The sequence below is a fragment of the Uloborus diversus genome, chromosome 1 (assembly GCF_026930045.1).
Source record: "Uloborus diversus isolate 005 chromosome 1, Udiv.v.3.1, whole genome shotgun sequence".
Classification (NCBI taxonomy): domain Eukaryota; kingdom Metazoa; phylum Arthropoda; class Arachnida; order Araneae; family Uloboridae; genus Uloborus; species Uloborus diversus.
In genome coordinates this window covers 139,364,304-139,380,188 of record NC_072731.1, presented here as the reverse complement: position 1 = coordinate 139,380,188, position 15,885 = coordinate 139,364,304, and the positions used below count along the sequence as shown (strand labels likewise).

Genomic DNA, 15,885 nt, shown 5'->3' with positions numbered 1-15,885 from the left:
AAAGTAAAAAAAAAAATCCATTTTACAGGTTTACATTGATTTTCCCACACATATTGAAAAATGTAAAATTCCATTTATGCTAAGCTCCTAGCTAAGTTGCAGAGATAAATACTAAAATTGCAAAGTTGTTTCTTCAAAATGTATTACAAGCTTTAATCGAAAAAATATATTAGCACATTTTTTATTTCATATATGTGCCATAAAGCAGATTTCAGTCAACTTCCATCATTATGCTTAATTTGCATGATTAGTTAAGATTTACTAAGGATTGAATCTTTTATTGTAGATGCAATCCATTATATTGCTCACTCCTGTTGCAGGGGTGTGACATTTTTGCCCATTTATTTGCACTTTCCTGGAATTTTAACTTTGACTTGTAAGGTAATCAACAGTCTAACTTAATTGTTTGCACCTAAAAATTAAGATTTGTTCTGCAGGTGAACACAAAATAATATTTTTTGAATCAAATTTAAAAAAAAAAGTTTATACTTCATATTATGATACATAATAGTTCCTTATATTATAATGTAGGAAGATTAAAAGATAAATTTTTAAATTCCCAGGACAAAATGCAAATGTATGTGTAAAAATTGATTGAGAAATATATAAATCTTCACATATAAACTACTCTCCATGGGTGTGGTTCTTTTTTTTTTGGATTCTGTGTGCTTAAAAGATTTTGATTGGCTATACACCTATGCTGCTTTATGACTATTGGGTGCAGATAATTCTTAGTACCCCCCCCCCTTTTGTTCATTGGAATTGGGATTTTGGTATTTGCTTTGCCTTAGCTAATCTGTGCAGTTTACAAAAGTTACTTACTCATATTGTTTTAAAAAGAATGTCTAATTCTGGTAGAAAAAAGACCTAATCTCGCTTTCATTTGATGAAATCAAAAATGAAGCCAGTATTTCATATCATAAAGGGTTTATATATACATGCATACTAATATGTTAATCAAGTCAAACATTCCAATCAATATTTCCCCGCAGAAAGCTATTTTAATTATTTAATTTAGTTACAAGATTTTGTTCTAATCTCTTTAATTAATCAAGAAATTAGGTATAATGTGACTATTGAATAACTGTTAATTACATGGAACCTTAATTACCTTCCAAAAATTGTTTTTCTCGCAAATAGTATTTAAACCAAAAAAACTCGGTTTAAACCAAAAAACCTAGTTTAAACAAAAAAACCCAGTTTTTTTTTTTGGTTTTTTTACCAACCCTGGTGAATTATCATCACTAGAATTTTTATCTAATGTACCCTCAAAATTTTCAGGTGATGAAAAAATGAACTTTTGAGTATTTTTATCAGACTTTAACACATCTTCCTCATATAGGTCAAGAATTGCATAATCAGGACTAGGAGCAAGATATTTACCTTCTAAGAATTTAACACTACGAGTATTTCAACAGAATTTTTATCAGAAAGATAAATTCTGTATCCCTTACTTTACTCATCATATCCCAAAAATATACCTTTTATCCCTCGTTCATCAAATTTTCTTTTATTTTTAGAGTTATTTCACATGTATATGCCTCACAGCCAAAAACTTTAAAATATCCTACATTTGGTTCCCTTCCAAACCAAAGACTATAGGGGATTTTCCCATTTAAAGACTTTGAAGGTGTTCTATTCCTAACATTATCTGCTGTTGCTACAGCTTCAGCTCAAAAATGAACAGGCAAACCTAACTGAATAAGCAAACATCTCGCAATATTCAAAAAACTACAGTTCTTTGTTTCACTCCTCCCCCCTTGCTCGGGAGTATGCTTTACAGTTAATCTACGAGCAATACCCGACTCTTTCAAAAGAGTATTAAAATTTTCACCTAAATATTTCCCACCTCTATCAGTTTGAATAAATTTTACTTCATTTCCAGACTGCCTTTCTAACAAATTTTTAACTTCTCGAAAGCTTCAAACGCTTCACTTTTATGTTTTAAAAATCTTACTTCAGTCCAGTCAGAACTCTCATCGGTAAAAGTTTTTTTCCAGTTCCCCCCTGTCGCCGCCATGGTTTCTTTTGATCTCTGTCATTAAAAGGATCAGAGTGTATTCATTGCTGATTGTTGAAATTCTCAATATTGATTGCTGATGTTTGTCTGGTAATGATTTCTGAAATATGCTTCATTGATTGCTTATCCTAGTCAAAATTTTTTAGGTTCTTCAACTAGTTTTGCTCACAGTTTAATTTTTTTTTTTACAGGAATCATTGTCTCTACAGCGTGAGCAAGAAAGAAAAAGTACTTTGAGGTCTTTAGCTAGAATAAATAATTATCGATGTGCAGCTTGTCCAATATATGGCGCTGATCTGGTAGAAGCTGTTACAAATATCAGCAGTCCAAGTAAATCTGATGTTAATCATAGTTTTCGAGGGCAAGGCTATGTAAGCTGCCTCAGTGCTAAGCTTTCTACTCAAAAACAAGAAGACTACTGGAGTCATACGAACTTTCTATCAGGCCTTATTTTGTCTCCTGAAGAAAGAGTTATTGAACTAATTGAAATCATCAAAAGGTAAATTTTTGTGCTAACCTGCGCTTTGATTTTTTAATTTGTTTTTAAAAAAGGGTTACTAGTTTACATAGACTGGTAAGTTACAAAGTAAGTACTTATGGTAATATTTTGTAAAATCATAACTGTTATGAACTTGACTGTTTTTGTAAGTTTCACTCTTGTTAAAAATGTGTAAGAGGGTGTTCATGCCTTTAAAAACACATACTCACTATATTTCATGCAGTTCGGTCCTGCATGCTGTTTGGTGGACAAGATTTCCACCAACAGTTTCCTGTATTTCCTACCTGTATGTGCTGTTCTACAGTTCGCTCTCGACTGCGTTTATCCATAAGCAGTTGTGTGCAAATGCTTTTAAATTTTTCCTCTCCAACCCCCTCAAAAGTTGTTTAGACATTTAACGATCACCCTTCTCTGTATTTTTCTTTATTATGTGATGCTCAACATTTTATGTCTTTTCATAAATGACTTTCTTGTATGTTTGCTATTTGATTTTTCTGCTTCCCAAAGAAATAAATAAAATGCTTTAAGAAATATAAAATAAGTGTAAAATAAAAGAAAGCCTTCATTACTGAAAGTAAAAAAATAACTAAATATCAAGCAAAAAGAAATACAAATATGAAAGGAACAACTGAAGTATATCTAAATGATATTAAAATCATAGATATATATGTTATGCCAGGATCAATAGAAAAGTGCTCTTTGAATTGCTTTAAAACTAAACATACTGTCTGACCACGGATTGTATGGAAAGACTAACATCCGTTTTGCAGCCAGAAATGGACGAATCTATTAATTTTTACGATGCCAGCTTTTGCAGAAGCAGAGCCTCATTCAAATGAGCAGAATACCGGCATAAAAATCTTACTTTTCCCCCTCATTCAGATAAGTTCGTCTTATCTGGACGTTTGAAAATTCCATACAATCCGTGGTTGGACAGTAAAATCCCAGTTCACTTTTGTGTTAAGTTTTACATTATTCATACAGGTAAAATTAAATTTAAAAATCATGTTGTATCCACTTCTGTAAAAGTTGTCCCAATCCTCTTTTATTTTTGACATTTCTATTGCTTGGATCACTAATTTTCAGTTCACAATTTTTTTCAAAACTCCTTGATTTTTGCCACGCCCACCTCAAACGCTTAAGGGGGTAGCCTAGCTGCTCAATTTTGAAGCGATTTTGTGGGTGTAATAAAAAAAACTGTAAACATTTTTAGTATTGATTTTTTTTATCAGTTTGTTATTGATACTTCAGAAAAATTAAAATGTGTAATAGTGGGAGGAAAAAATTCAAAATTAAAATTAGTAGAGACCGGCAAAATGGGGACTCGAGGGGGGGGGGAGGTTCACAAGATTCCAATCCTCCTGGTGATCTCAAACATGAAATTAAGGTTGATTCTTATTAAACAAGGATATAGAATTGTCTGGACATAGCCGATTTGTAAAAGAAAATTTTTTTGCATGAAATAAAATGATTTTTGAAAAAAAAAAAGATCATTTTTGCCTCCATTTTTCAACTTTAGTAATTTAAAAAAAAAAGTAAATGAACAAAAATACAGAAACCCTTACGCGGAGACAAAATTGAGAGTATTAAAAAGTATGTACCACAGTTCAAATAAGTTTAGAACTTAGTCAACTGTATTGAAAAAAGTGGTTTCGAGAAAAAAGTATTTCAAGTTTGCAGTCGCATTTTGGGCTGTCTGAGTGGTTTAATGGTTTGCTATACTTATATTTTTTGAACAGCCATCCCTGCCTTATATATCGTTTCTTCCTGAGCCTCAAAAGCTACAATTTTGCAGATCTTTCAGCCATGAGAACAGTTCTGCCCTCTTATGAAACTTTGGAAATACATACCTCGGAGCGTTTGTAACGTTGCTGATCTCGTTTGCTGGCTTTTTCTTTATCTTAACAAAATTAACTAGAACTCTGAAAATGATTCAAATTTATGTAAATTCTCTTAGGGGCTTATTCTTAAAGGTCTAAAATATGAAAAGAATTTTTTTTTTTTAATTTCTAGACTAGAATACCCCCTTAATCCATTTGCATTCAAGTTTGTTTCAATCACTCCTAAAAAAATTGTTAAAATTATCAGTGTTTATCATTTTTACTTCCTTTTAAATAGTGAAGAACGGGAGACTCCCGTTTTTTGCTTACATCTCCCAACTTTCCATTTTCACGATTTTTTCCCGTTTTTGCAGTTTTTTCATTCGGTTATCAAAAGTTTCACTTTCTGCTCAATAAATGGTGCTCTTTTTAGTCTACCAATGTCAGGGAAAAGGATTTTTTCCAATTAACTCATTTAATTTTTTTTTCTTTTTAAGCTTTCCACATTGCATGTTCAACGAAGCACATGCTTTTTGCCGAAAATTTCAGCAGGTTTTAATCCTTTTGTATCTTCAAAATATTTTAATTATTTTAAAAGTTTGAAGTTATTTTAACATGTGCTACAGTATACCTACTTATTTTATATTTTATTTTCATTATATATTGATTTTTTTTTTCTCCAGATTTCAGTAAATTTTTTCTATCTTCTTTTTTGGTAGACTGGAGAATGTGAAACTTTAAGGAAATTCGCTCATTATTTGGTTTCTCCCTTGCAGCATATTTTTTCTTGCTGCTACCAATTAGCTTACATCTACGATAAAAAACACCATTTCACTTTAAATTTAGTATTCATGTTATTTAAAAGTATAATTTTAAACTGTTGTGAATATATGTCACTGGTAAATTACCTATCTACGTCTAGGGGAATCTCCTATTTTTTTTCTTTTAAAGTTTGACAAGTATGGTTATATAATAAAAATAATAAAAACTCTGCAAATATTCTGAATTATGCCGGTTGAGCAGGGGGTTTAAATATTGTATGATGTCGTTATTTCTTTTCATTAGAAAAGAACCTAGCTGGGCAACTATTTTCCTCACAGATGATTTTTAAAAAGCTATGAGTAAGAAATGTAAAAAATAAGAATTAAATATCAATTTTTACATATTTGGCGAAAATTCAAATGCCTGACAGAAACTCCAAATATGTTTTTATTACCAATTTTTTTTTTTTTACATTAACAGTAGATATGCACAACTTTACCCTCCACAGGCGATTAGAAAAATTATATATAAGGAATTTTAAATATATGTCAGTTTTTAACTATTTTGCGAAACTTCAAGGGGCGGGAAGGGGTTCTAAATATATTTTGATTTCCAAAAATTTTTTTTGCATAATATTTGATGCCAATTCCCACCACAGGCGTTAGCAATTTTTTAAAGTTAAAAAAGACCCACCCTAACATACAGGGTGGCCAGTAATTACGTTGTTGAAAAGAAATGTCAATTTCTCAAAAGCTATTTGGTGTATCAAGTTCAAACTTGGCAGTTAGATTCAGGGCATTGGCGGATTTTTTGTTTCTGCGCAGTCACATTGATTTAGCTTTAGTCGTTTATTTTTCATTGAAATTGTTGAGACATAGCGTTTCTGTGAACATTTTCGTGGTTCAAATGTATTATTCAAAAAACAACAACCCAACTGTGACTCAAAGAAAGTTTGCCTCTGAGTTTAAGCTTAAGACAACGAGCAGCCTGTCACCTTCGAATGATATGTGGAAATGTTGAGAAATCAATTCATTTCAGCAATTCAAAGTGAGCCAGATTTCAAAAGCATGTGTTTCTTGCAAGACTGCACAGTGCTTCATCGTACCAATGCAGTGTTTGATCTGCTTGAAACCTACTTTAATGAGCAGATTTTATCTTTAGGTTACTTAAAATCGAAAAATATGTGATTCATTTCTATTGGGTTATATCAAGTACCAAGTTTGTAACTGCAAACACGCAAGAGTGTCGAAGAAACTTCTACTGTTATGGTTTGTTGTATGATTCTGCCACAAACTTCTTGTATCTCATGTTCTGTAGCAGAGGACTTTCACTATCTCCATTTTGCCACTTTTATCAGGAATTTCAAACAAGTTGTATCAAGCTTGATTATTCATTTAATCTTAAAATTGATTAAAGAGGCTTCAAATGGCTACAGAATATCAAAAGTATGATATTTTGATGATAAAATTTTACAAAAGTTCAGAAATTGTTGCGAATTACATGGAATCAGAATTATTTTCATTATTTTGAAACTTTCTGAAAATTTTAGTGATCATATCAGTTGATTTAAATGTTAAATATATTAGCTAATTAACCCTTTGCACTCATATTTTAACATCATTCTTAATTGTGTGCATTCTTAATTAAATTTGAGCAAATTTTTAATCACCTAAAATAGTGATAGTGGTATGCACAGAAAAGTTTTATTAATGCCTTTTTCCAAAAGTTGGCAAGTATGTTTATATGTGAACCACATAACTCGAAAACCATATGCCGTAGTTTAGGTGGAAATTTTGTATGTACTCTGAGTGTACTATTCGTGCTGCTTGAGTTGAATTTGGGCATTCCAAAAGGGGACTTATATATCTTTTTGGGGCAAATGGCTGTTAATTTCAATGCAGACTTATGTGATAATATATTAATTGGCAACATTTCTCGGGGGGAGGGGATATTGATTTTTAAATGTGGTTTCAATTTGACTATATGATGAGATATCCATTCAATCACGTTAAATTTGTTGATACTTGGAAAATGAATCTCTAAAATACCTTTGTGAATTGATTTGTGACAAACTAGTATGATTCTCCACATTGACCATGCTCCGTATATGTGTAGGAAAATGTTTAAAAACTGAGTACACGTAACCATTCATTTAAGCTATTAAAAAACATAAAATATTTAATAGATGTGAAAAGAAGTAGTGTGTGATCCACCCCAGATTTTTTCTTGAAGGTTTTAGGGAATAAGGAAGCTTCGTCTTGCAATAAAATACATATTGAAGGGAATTCTAATACCCTGATTAAATTACTCAAATGTAAAGAACTTTTGAGTCAATCAAATTCAGAAATTTCTTTTACGTTTTGCTGGCGTATCGGTTAATTTGATTATTAAGAATTGAACTCTATTAGGTTTATAGTCCTTAAATATTTTTGGTAGTGACATTATTTTGTATTGAATTTTTTCATGTTTTTGCTTAAATTTTGAAATGCTGACGTCTTACATTCTCTCGGGATTTAATTATTTTTTCCATGTCAAGCATTCAATCTGTGTAGATATAGAAAGAATAGATGTATTTTTGTACAATTGAATTAAATGTCTAATAAGAAAATGTGTAAAAGATTCAATATCTTATTCTGGTTTTCTTGGCTGCTATTTTGCTCTTAAATTTGGAATAGTTGAAACAGGGTGGCCACAGACCGGGAAAACCGGGATTATCATGGAATTTGAAAATTCGAGAAAAATCAGGGAATTCCAGAACGAATCGGGGAAAAACCTCAGCTGTTTTTTTTTTTTAAAAGTTAAGCAGCACTTTTGTAGTGCCAAAAACATAACTGGCTCAAGCCTATTATCCTTCATAAACAACTCGCCGCACCAAAGGGGAGGGGCACAAAAGTTACTCTTCTCTTTGTCTGTAGAGTGGTCGGGGAAACGGTGCTTTCCCCAAACAGATCGTAATTCAAGTGGAGGCCCATCAATATGGTGAGGCCAAAGGTTAGTTTTTCAAAGCAAGATGGGGAGGAAAAGGTTCCAATTTCGTGCATGTGATTTTTTTTGTGATTTTTTTCCAGATTAGTCTCTATGATTAGTTTTTTGTTAATTGTTTATTTAAGGGATTAGGATAGAGATATATGGGAGAATATGCAGTATTTTTTTTCTTTTAAACATGCTTTTTGATGAATATTTTCTACCCTGATTACCAAGGGTGAATAGTTGATCGTTTTTAAGTTTTACGTTTGCGGCAATGCATGGGCGCTTCTGAGCGCTTAAAATATTTCGAACGCACATTTTTTTTGGGGGGTTTCGTTGATAGTAATTAGTAATATGTGTATAGTACAGCTTTAAAATGCAATTTGAAAACAATTATACTCTTTTTAACGCTTTCATTTTGGAAATCGCGATCTCTGCATCCGGTATGTGAATTAATTTTTTTGCATTTTTGATGTTTACTATACCTTATTAAGAAGCAAGCGAATGAAATTTGTTCTTATTTTTATCAATTCATTAAATTAAAAAGTTTTAAATGAAATGTCATGCGCTTACATTCCAGTATTTAATATTTCAATGCTGAATCGCTGCGTGAATTTTATTTTTGTTTCAATTATTTAAGTTTTAAAAGTGCATAAATATCTCCTGTTAGTGTTTCACTTCAGTGTTTATAAATATGTAAAATAAATGAGAAATAAATTTTTAATTAATTTTTCTCATGAAATGTCCGAAAATAGTCTTTTTTAAGCAATCACGATTGCTTATTGTTCTCATTTGACAGTTTTGAATTTCTATGATTTTATCCCCCCCCCCCCCGCACGCCTCCCCTGCAGCCCCCTGGCCGGCCGGCCGGCCGCCTCACTATGCTGCTCCTGTAGCAAAAACCGTCTCCAGGTTGCGTCACTTACTTGCCTACATTTACCCCCACACGAACGATTGCGAAAAACATAATTGGAATTCCAGATATCAAAGTTCAAATTATTTTTTTGGGGGGCAATCACATTTCTTATTGTTATCACTTGACTATTTTGAATTCCTATGATTTTATTTTCCCCCCTCCTCCCTCTGCAGACCTCTCCCGATGCTGCTACTCTAGCGAGCAAAGTCTCCAGGTTAAGTCCATATCCTACACACACTCATACATACATCAGGGTTCGTACACTCCTTCAAAACTCCTTCATTTCGTTTTAGTTCCATCAAAACTCCTTCTTTTTTAGTTCAAGACTACATAATTTTTCTCTATGACAGTGGCTTAAAATACTTCAATCTACAACTTAGCATCGTCACTAGGGCAAAGGTATATTTACGATTTTGATGCAGTAATTTCGTATATTTATTTTTTTCATAAAGATGTGATTTACAAATTGAGCATAGGAGTCATAAAAGTCGAAGATGAAAATATTATTAGATGACTAAGACATTTCATAAGTGAAGTAAAACATGCTTAAATGGTGCTTAGCTATTTTTTTCAAGTTTTATATTGATTGCTTTTCCCTCCACCACACTCTCAGCAGCAAAAGTCAGTTTGTCTAACTGTTATTATAATATTTAAAAATACATAAGTAGATGTACTCTGCCGTGTACAGGTAAACAGCAATATCTGCAGAAATGCGTTTCCGAGATATTTGAAGATACGCGTTTTGGTTTCAATACTAACAGTAGGGAAATGTTCGAATTAGACATCTTTTTCGTATCTTTTTTTCAGCGGAAACCAAATAAGTGAGCTTGTACAGTAAAGATAACATACAATAGATGACAAAAAAGCAAAAAAATGAAAAATTTGCAGTTACTGCCCTTTACCTGCACAGGGCAGTACTATATTAAGCAATTGTGTTAAAGAAAACAATTGTTTAGTAAATCGCAGTTCGGACAATGTAAAAAGGGTCATCCATGTTTGATGATGAGGGGGAGCCGTGTTCATGAAATTGTGACAAGGGAAAGAGAAAGAGTGATAAAAAGTGACATCACACAGTTGTTCCAACACTATGTTATGACATGTGACGAGGAGTAGTAAGGTGAAGTGTGACATTTTGTGACAAAGGGGAAGGGGTCAAATATGATGAATAAAAGTGCAACACCATTTAAGGACAGCCCATTAGTACTCCTTCAAAATCTCATTTTACTTCTTCAAAACTCTTCCAAAAATCCTTCATTTTATTTCTGAAATTGAGTACGAACCCTGATACACACACACACTCCTGCCTGCACACAAACACACACGACTACATACATACACACAAACACACATGCCTACATACACACACACACACACACACACATGATTGCAAAAAACATAATTTGAATTCCAGATGTAAATATTGAAAATTTTTTTTTTTTTTTTTTTTGCTTGGACGCCAAGCAATGTGTCAAGAATTATTTTTGTCTTGTTATTTGTAAAGTGAAATTTTTGAAGCAGAATTTAGTCAAGAACAATTGCTCTAATGTATTACAATATGACAGTATGAGACCTTAATTTCGGAATCCGGAAGACCAGAAATCCAAAACTGTTTCGCTTTACCATACTTAACCCCCCCCCCTCCCCCCTCAGTTTTGAAAGTTCAAAATTGTTAAAGTTCCGCAATTAATTGTTGAAAACACACTACTTCCAGAACTTTTTTTTTTTTTTTTGAACTAGTTTTCAATGCCACGTGTTTTGTGCTATACACATTCTGCTCTAATTGTGCCGCGATCTTTTAACATCCACTTCCAGATAACAATTATTCATTTTTTTCCCTCATAAGTGTATAATATAAAGCATATTAAACGGAAGTTCATAATTATTTTCAGTAAAAATATTCTTCATTAATTATTGATCAGCACATTGGATAACAACAAAAAGTGAAATTCGCGGCACAACGTCGCCAAAATTATCTTTTGTTTTAGCTTAATAAAGTATACTTCCATTCAGATTGAACAAAAAATTAAAGAAATTTAGTGCAAACTTTTTGCAATACCAGGCAAAATGTGAAAAATAGTTTGTCAGGAGAGCTTTCACTAATTTTTGTTACTACCTCAAAACATTTTACGTTAATGCTGAATATTTTAGCAAAGATATGTCTGATACAGCCAAGCCCAGATAATATAGAAAAAGTCTAACATCGATCACAGAACATTTTTCAAAGTTTACAGACAATTTTTGTTTATGTGAAACTAATTAATGTATTACACACTTTTCATGGTGAGCGACAAATGCTGGTTGCAAATTTTGAAGTCCTCTAATTAATAATAAAGAAACACGCTGGAATCATTGCAGTACTCGACTTGCTTTAAACTTGATAGTTTTGGCTGTTGGAGAAGTACAGCAGTTTTCTGAAGAAAATTTTTAAAAAATTATTTCAGTTTGCTCCTGCTGTGGCCACCCTGTGAAAAACTTTACAAGCCGAAGCTCTCTAAACATAAAATAAGTTTAGTTATACGTTAGTGCTAAGCTTGAGCTTTTTTTCTGTGCAATTTTATTCTAAATTAACAATTTTCAAAAAAATTTATGATTTTGTTTTGATTCCATTAATTTTTATGGTTCAACTCAAATTAAGGGGTCTAAGGACCTTTAATCTTCAGAATTTTCGATTTTTTGGAAAAAATATATGTTATGCATAATGTTATTCTGAACAATTTGATACCTTATTTATTACCATACGCCAAAAACTTTTCGAGTTATTGTAAAAATGTGTAAACTTTCCCCATAGAGATTTATGTTAACAGCAGCTGTTTAAGCCTCTTTTTCTCAGGTGCCTATTTCTTCGATTTTCTTGTTTTGCGCGCATGATATTTCAATAAGTTTCTTAGATATTTCCGTAAAACTTTTCATGCATGTTTGTCTGATACGTCTTAACGATCTGAACCTAAATTTCAACTAAAAAAATTAAAGTTAATATTTAAAAATAAATATTTTTTTACCCAAAATTTTGGAAATTTTCGATATTAACTTACCAAATTTCAAAAAAATAAATAAATAATTTTAAAAAAATAAATAAATTTAGGTTCAGGTCATAAATATAAACCAGATAAACATACATTAAAAGTTTTACGGACATATATAAGAAACTTTCTGAGATATCATGCGCGCAAAACGAGTAAACCGAAGAAACCGGCACCTGAGAAAAAGAGGCTTAAACAGCTACTGTTAACATAAATCTCTATGGGGAAAATTTAGGCATTTTTACAATAACTCGAAGAGTTTTTGGCGTATAGTAATAAATAAGGTATCAAATTGTTCAGAATTAAACTGTGCATAACATATATTTTTTCCAGAAAATCAAAAATTTTGAAGTTTAAAGGTCCTTAGACCCCTTAAGAAAAAAATATAATTAAAAAAGATCATATATATATATATATATATATATATATATATATATTTGTTTTGTATTAAATTTTCCAAATAATTCTACTATTAATATACATGCTTATTTGTTGACAAACATGTACGAATTAATTTTAAGGTTAGTTTCCAAAGTCTCAAAGGATATCCTTCTATCAAGGTCTGACCATATTATGAATTTTTTACATTGTTTTTTTAGAGTTGACGTTTATGTGCTAGTGTAGCATTAAGACCCAAAGATTGAGAAATAGCACTTAATCGAATTTTTACTAAGATGTGTGTGTGTGCTTCAGGACCCAGTTTAAACATAACAATTGTGGTCGTCCGGCTTTCATGAAGTGATAGCTCACTATTACAGAGTGTAATAATGTGTATGTATAAAGTTGTAAAAGCTAGGTTTTTCTCCCTTAATAGATTTGTGTTTGTGATTGCTGCTGTCACTACACCTCCAATACAGTCGCATATCTCTCATCCACCTCCATCTAATAAAAATGCTGAGAGAATGTGTCATGAAGAACTTCAAAATTTTCTAGCTCCAAAATGTGCCTTTTTGCATCCAGTTACTAGCAATATGAAAACTCAGTTTCCTGAATTACGTCTCATCCAGTATGATTGTGGTAAATATATTTAGATTTTTGTATGATACAATGCAACCTGCAAACTTTCTTGCTATAACCCATTTTAGCTGTTATTGATCTTTTGTTTGCAGTCCATACTTTTCACTCACTCCATAATCCAATAACAACCACTTTTGTAATTTTCGCTCAGTTTTGTCCTTTGCAATTCGATTGCTTCGGCTTAGTGTTAAAAGATTTTTTTTTTTTTTTTCAAATTTTCCTAAGTTTTTCTTTTGTGAAGATCTTGCTTGCTCATCCTTTTGTGGTATGTGATATTGTTGACTGTTATAATTCCTTTACACGATAAAATTTCTCTACAAAAGACAAGTTTTCCGTACTGTTACTCAGCTTATACAGTTGAACTCTCTCAATACGAAATCTCGGCAAAAATGAACATTTTGTTTTTTAAGTTCGGTTTGCTATCTTATAACATTAAAAATTTCACGTATAATACGTAAATTAAATTGAAAGTTTCGACTGTGACGAACAAAAATACTTAAAATGTTCGTGATTGAATAATGCAATTTTCGATTTTAGAAATAATGCTTCATTTTGTTTGGTAGTAGAAGTCCCATTATGTATCGAGAATAAAACATTAAATATTTTGTGTAGGAAATAAAGTCCGTCCATTTGTTTACCTGTGTACATTTCAATTTACTCGGAGATAAAACTTAATCTTCCTTTTTCAATATTTTCCAAAATCATTCTTTTATGAGAAATAAGTGCTTTTTTCTTTAATGTACTACTAGTTAAATTACAATATATGTAGGGAAAGCTGCTATACCCACGAACGGTTGTACCTATGGACGTTGGTCAAGAAACTCCAGGTATTGTTTATTATTGGATCCTAATTGGAGTTCAACGTGTGTATCACAACCCTCTTCAATACCCCAGAAAGTTTCAACGCCATCAAACGGACATTTAAGTTTCTATCACATTTTTTCAGTTTTAGTAGGATCTAAGTTAAAAAGACATGAACAATTTCTTTTTTCTTACTCCATCGGGGATTGTATTATTCATTTTTGTTGTACGTATCGTGATTTTATATATATTTTGAAGGTTTTGTTTCTGATTTTTAATGTTGTAAAACTGTGGTCCTGTCGATGTGACTGCTTTGCAAAACCAAAATGGCATACCTTTGTACCCAAGGACACACAACCATGTGTACTCACGGACAGCAATTTTTAGTCTTCTTACAATGTGAAGTACTTCAAAATGGTGCCTTGTCATCAACACCCAAAATTTGCTTTTAACACTGATGATGAATTTGAAGTAGGACTTGAAAATATAGTTTTGAAGTAACCTCCACACCTATTGTAGGATCTACAGACCGTCAATCCCACCTGTTTTCATTTGAAGTCGAGTTTTATAGATTTTTGTTGGTTTAATCTAAACCGAGGTGTTTTGTAATGGGTTAATTTTGGTTAAAGGTTTCAATTTGCATATAAATTGAAGTTGTTATGTAAGTGCATAGAGAGCCATACTATCATGAATCTAGTTATTTTTTTGTTTAAAAACATTTTTTTATTCATTACATCATTAACTCTCTTAAGACTTGAAACTTTTTTAAAGAGTTTACTGATGTTAAAAATTAAGGAAAATTCAAAAAATTGAAAAAACTCTTCGATTAATTTTTGAAGTTTAATTTCTGTTGGATATGTTATTTTCAATGGATGTTTGAAGTACTTCAATATAAAATGGCTTATGAAAAGGCTTTGAGTATAAATTAGTTCCTCAAACCTAGTTATGTATTATTGTTTTTAGGACTCGACCAATGCATCGGCGCCGATGGTGCAACAATTTAAGCCATCGGCATCGGCGGCCGATGCTAACTTGCAGGAAACATCAGCCCATCGGCCTTAAAAACATCGAAAAGCCGATGGAATTGGCCGATGTTTTCGAAAAAAAAGACCTTTGCTGTTTTACTTTTTAATGCAAAGTAAAGGGAGTTATTATTTTCATTTAAAATTGTTTACTTAAACTTCAGTATGAATTTCTATTTTAGTCACCCGTGAAAGTTTTTAATACTGCATTCAGGTACCAAACAAGTTAATTATTGCTTTGTTTCTTGCGGCTGGATGTACGTATGTATCTCTCATAAGTCATAACTGAAAAATGGTAAGCTGTAGAAGGTTAAAATTTTGCATGTAGGGTGTGCGTACGTTCCAGTTGTGCCAGGGGCGGCATTTCAGCATTTCATTTGGGGGGTCGAGTTTCTTAAACATGAATTACCTCAGTATGAAACAAAACACATATTGGCTAACAGCAAGTAATAATGATATGGGGGGGGGGGGAGATTGCATAGTTAAAGAACCCCCAGAAAAGATATTTGTTGATGTGAGATATTTTTTTCAAAAATCGTATGTATTTTTAAAGAGCATCTATGAAAGCATAATGCATTGAGCAGCTGAAATGTGTTTCTAGCAGAAAAAAGTGATGAACACTCATTAAATAGACACCACTGTACGGACCTCATGACCATCGTTAACAAAGCACACAAGAACAATATATTTAGCCTATATGAGGAAATTACATCTTCAGTTAAAATTAACCATGATTCTACACCAGTTTTTTTCTGTTCTGAAAAGGCCGGTAAAGGCTTGATGAATTTCTAAATATTTAAAAAATGGAAAACACTTGCTCATGTCTGGAAATGTGTCGAGTTTCATCAACCATTACGGAGAACCAGCAAGATTGTTTTTCTTGAAAATTGATTTGAGATTTACGTAAATTGAATTTGCTCCTTTTTTATCATTCCTCTTAAAAAATTCGGGAGTGCGACCGCTCCCTCTAGACCCCCCTATTTGCCGCCCCTGAGTTGTGCACTTCCCTTTTTGTTTTTGATCGGGTGTTCTAAAAAGCCT

General features: G+C 32.1%; 1 protein-coding gene across 1 annotated transcript in view; it reads left to right on the top strand.

Annotated features, from left to right (window-relative positions):
- LOC129232473 (helicase domino-like) overlaps positions 1 to 15,885 on the top strand; it is a 295,627-nt gene that overhangs the window by 129,871 nt on the left and 149,871 nt on the right. The window contains exons 21-22 of the mRNA XM_054866621.1: positions 2,212 to 2,519; positions 12,819 to 13,021. Of these exons, the coding sequence (XP_054722596.1) occupies positions 2,212 to 2,519; positions 12,819 to 13,021 (511 nt within the window). The remainder of the gene's footprint in view (positions 1 to 2,211; positions 2,520 to 12,818; positions 13,022 to 15,885) is intronic.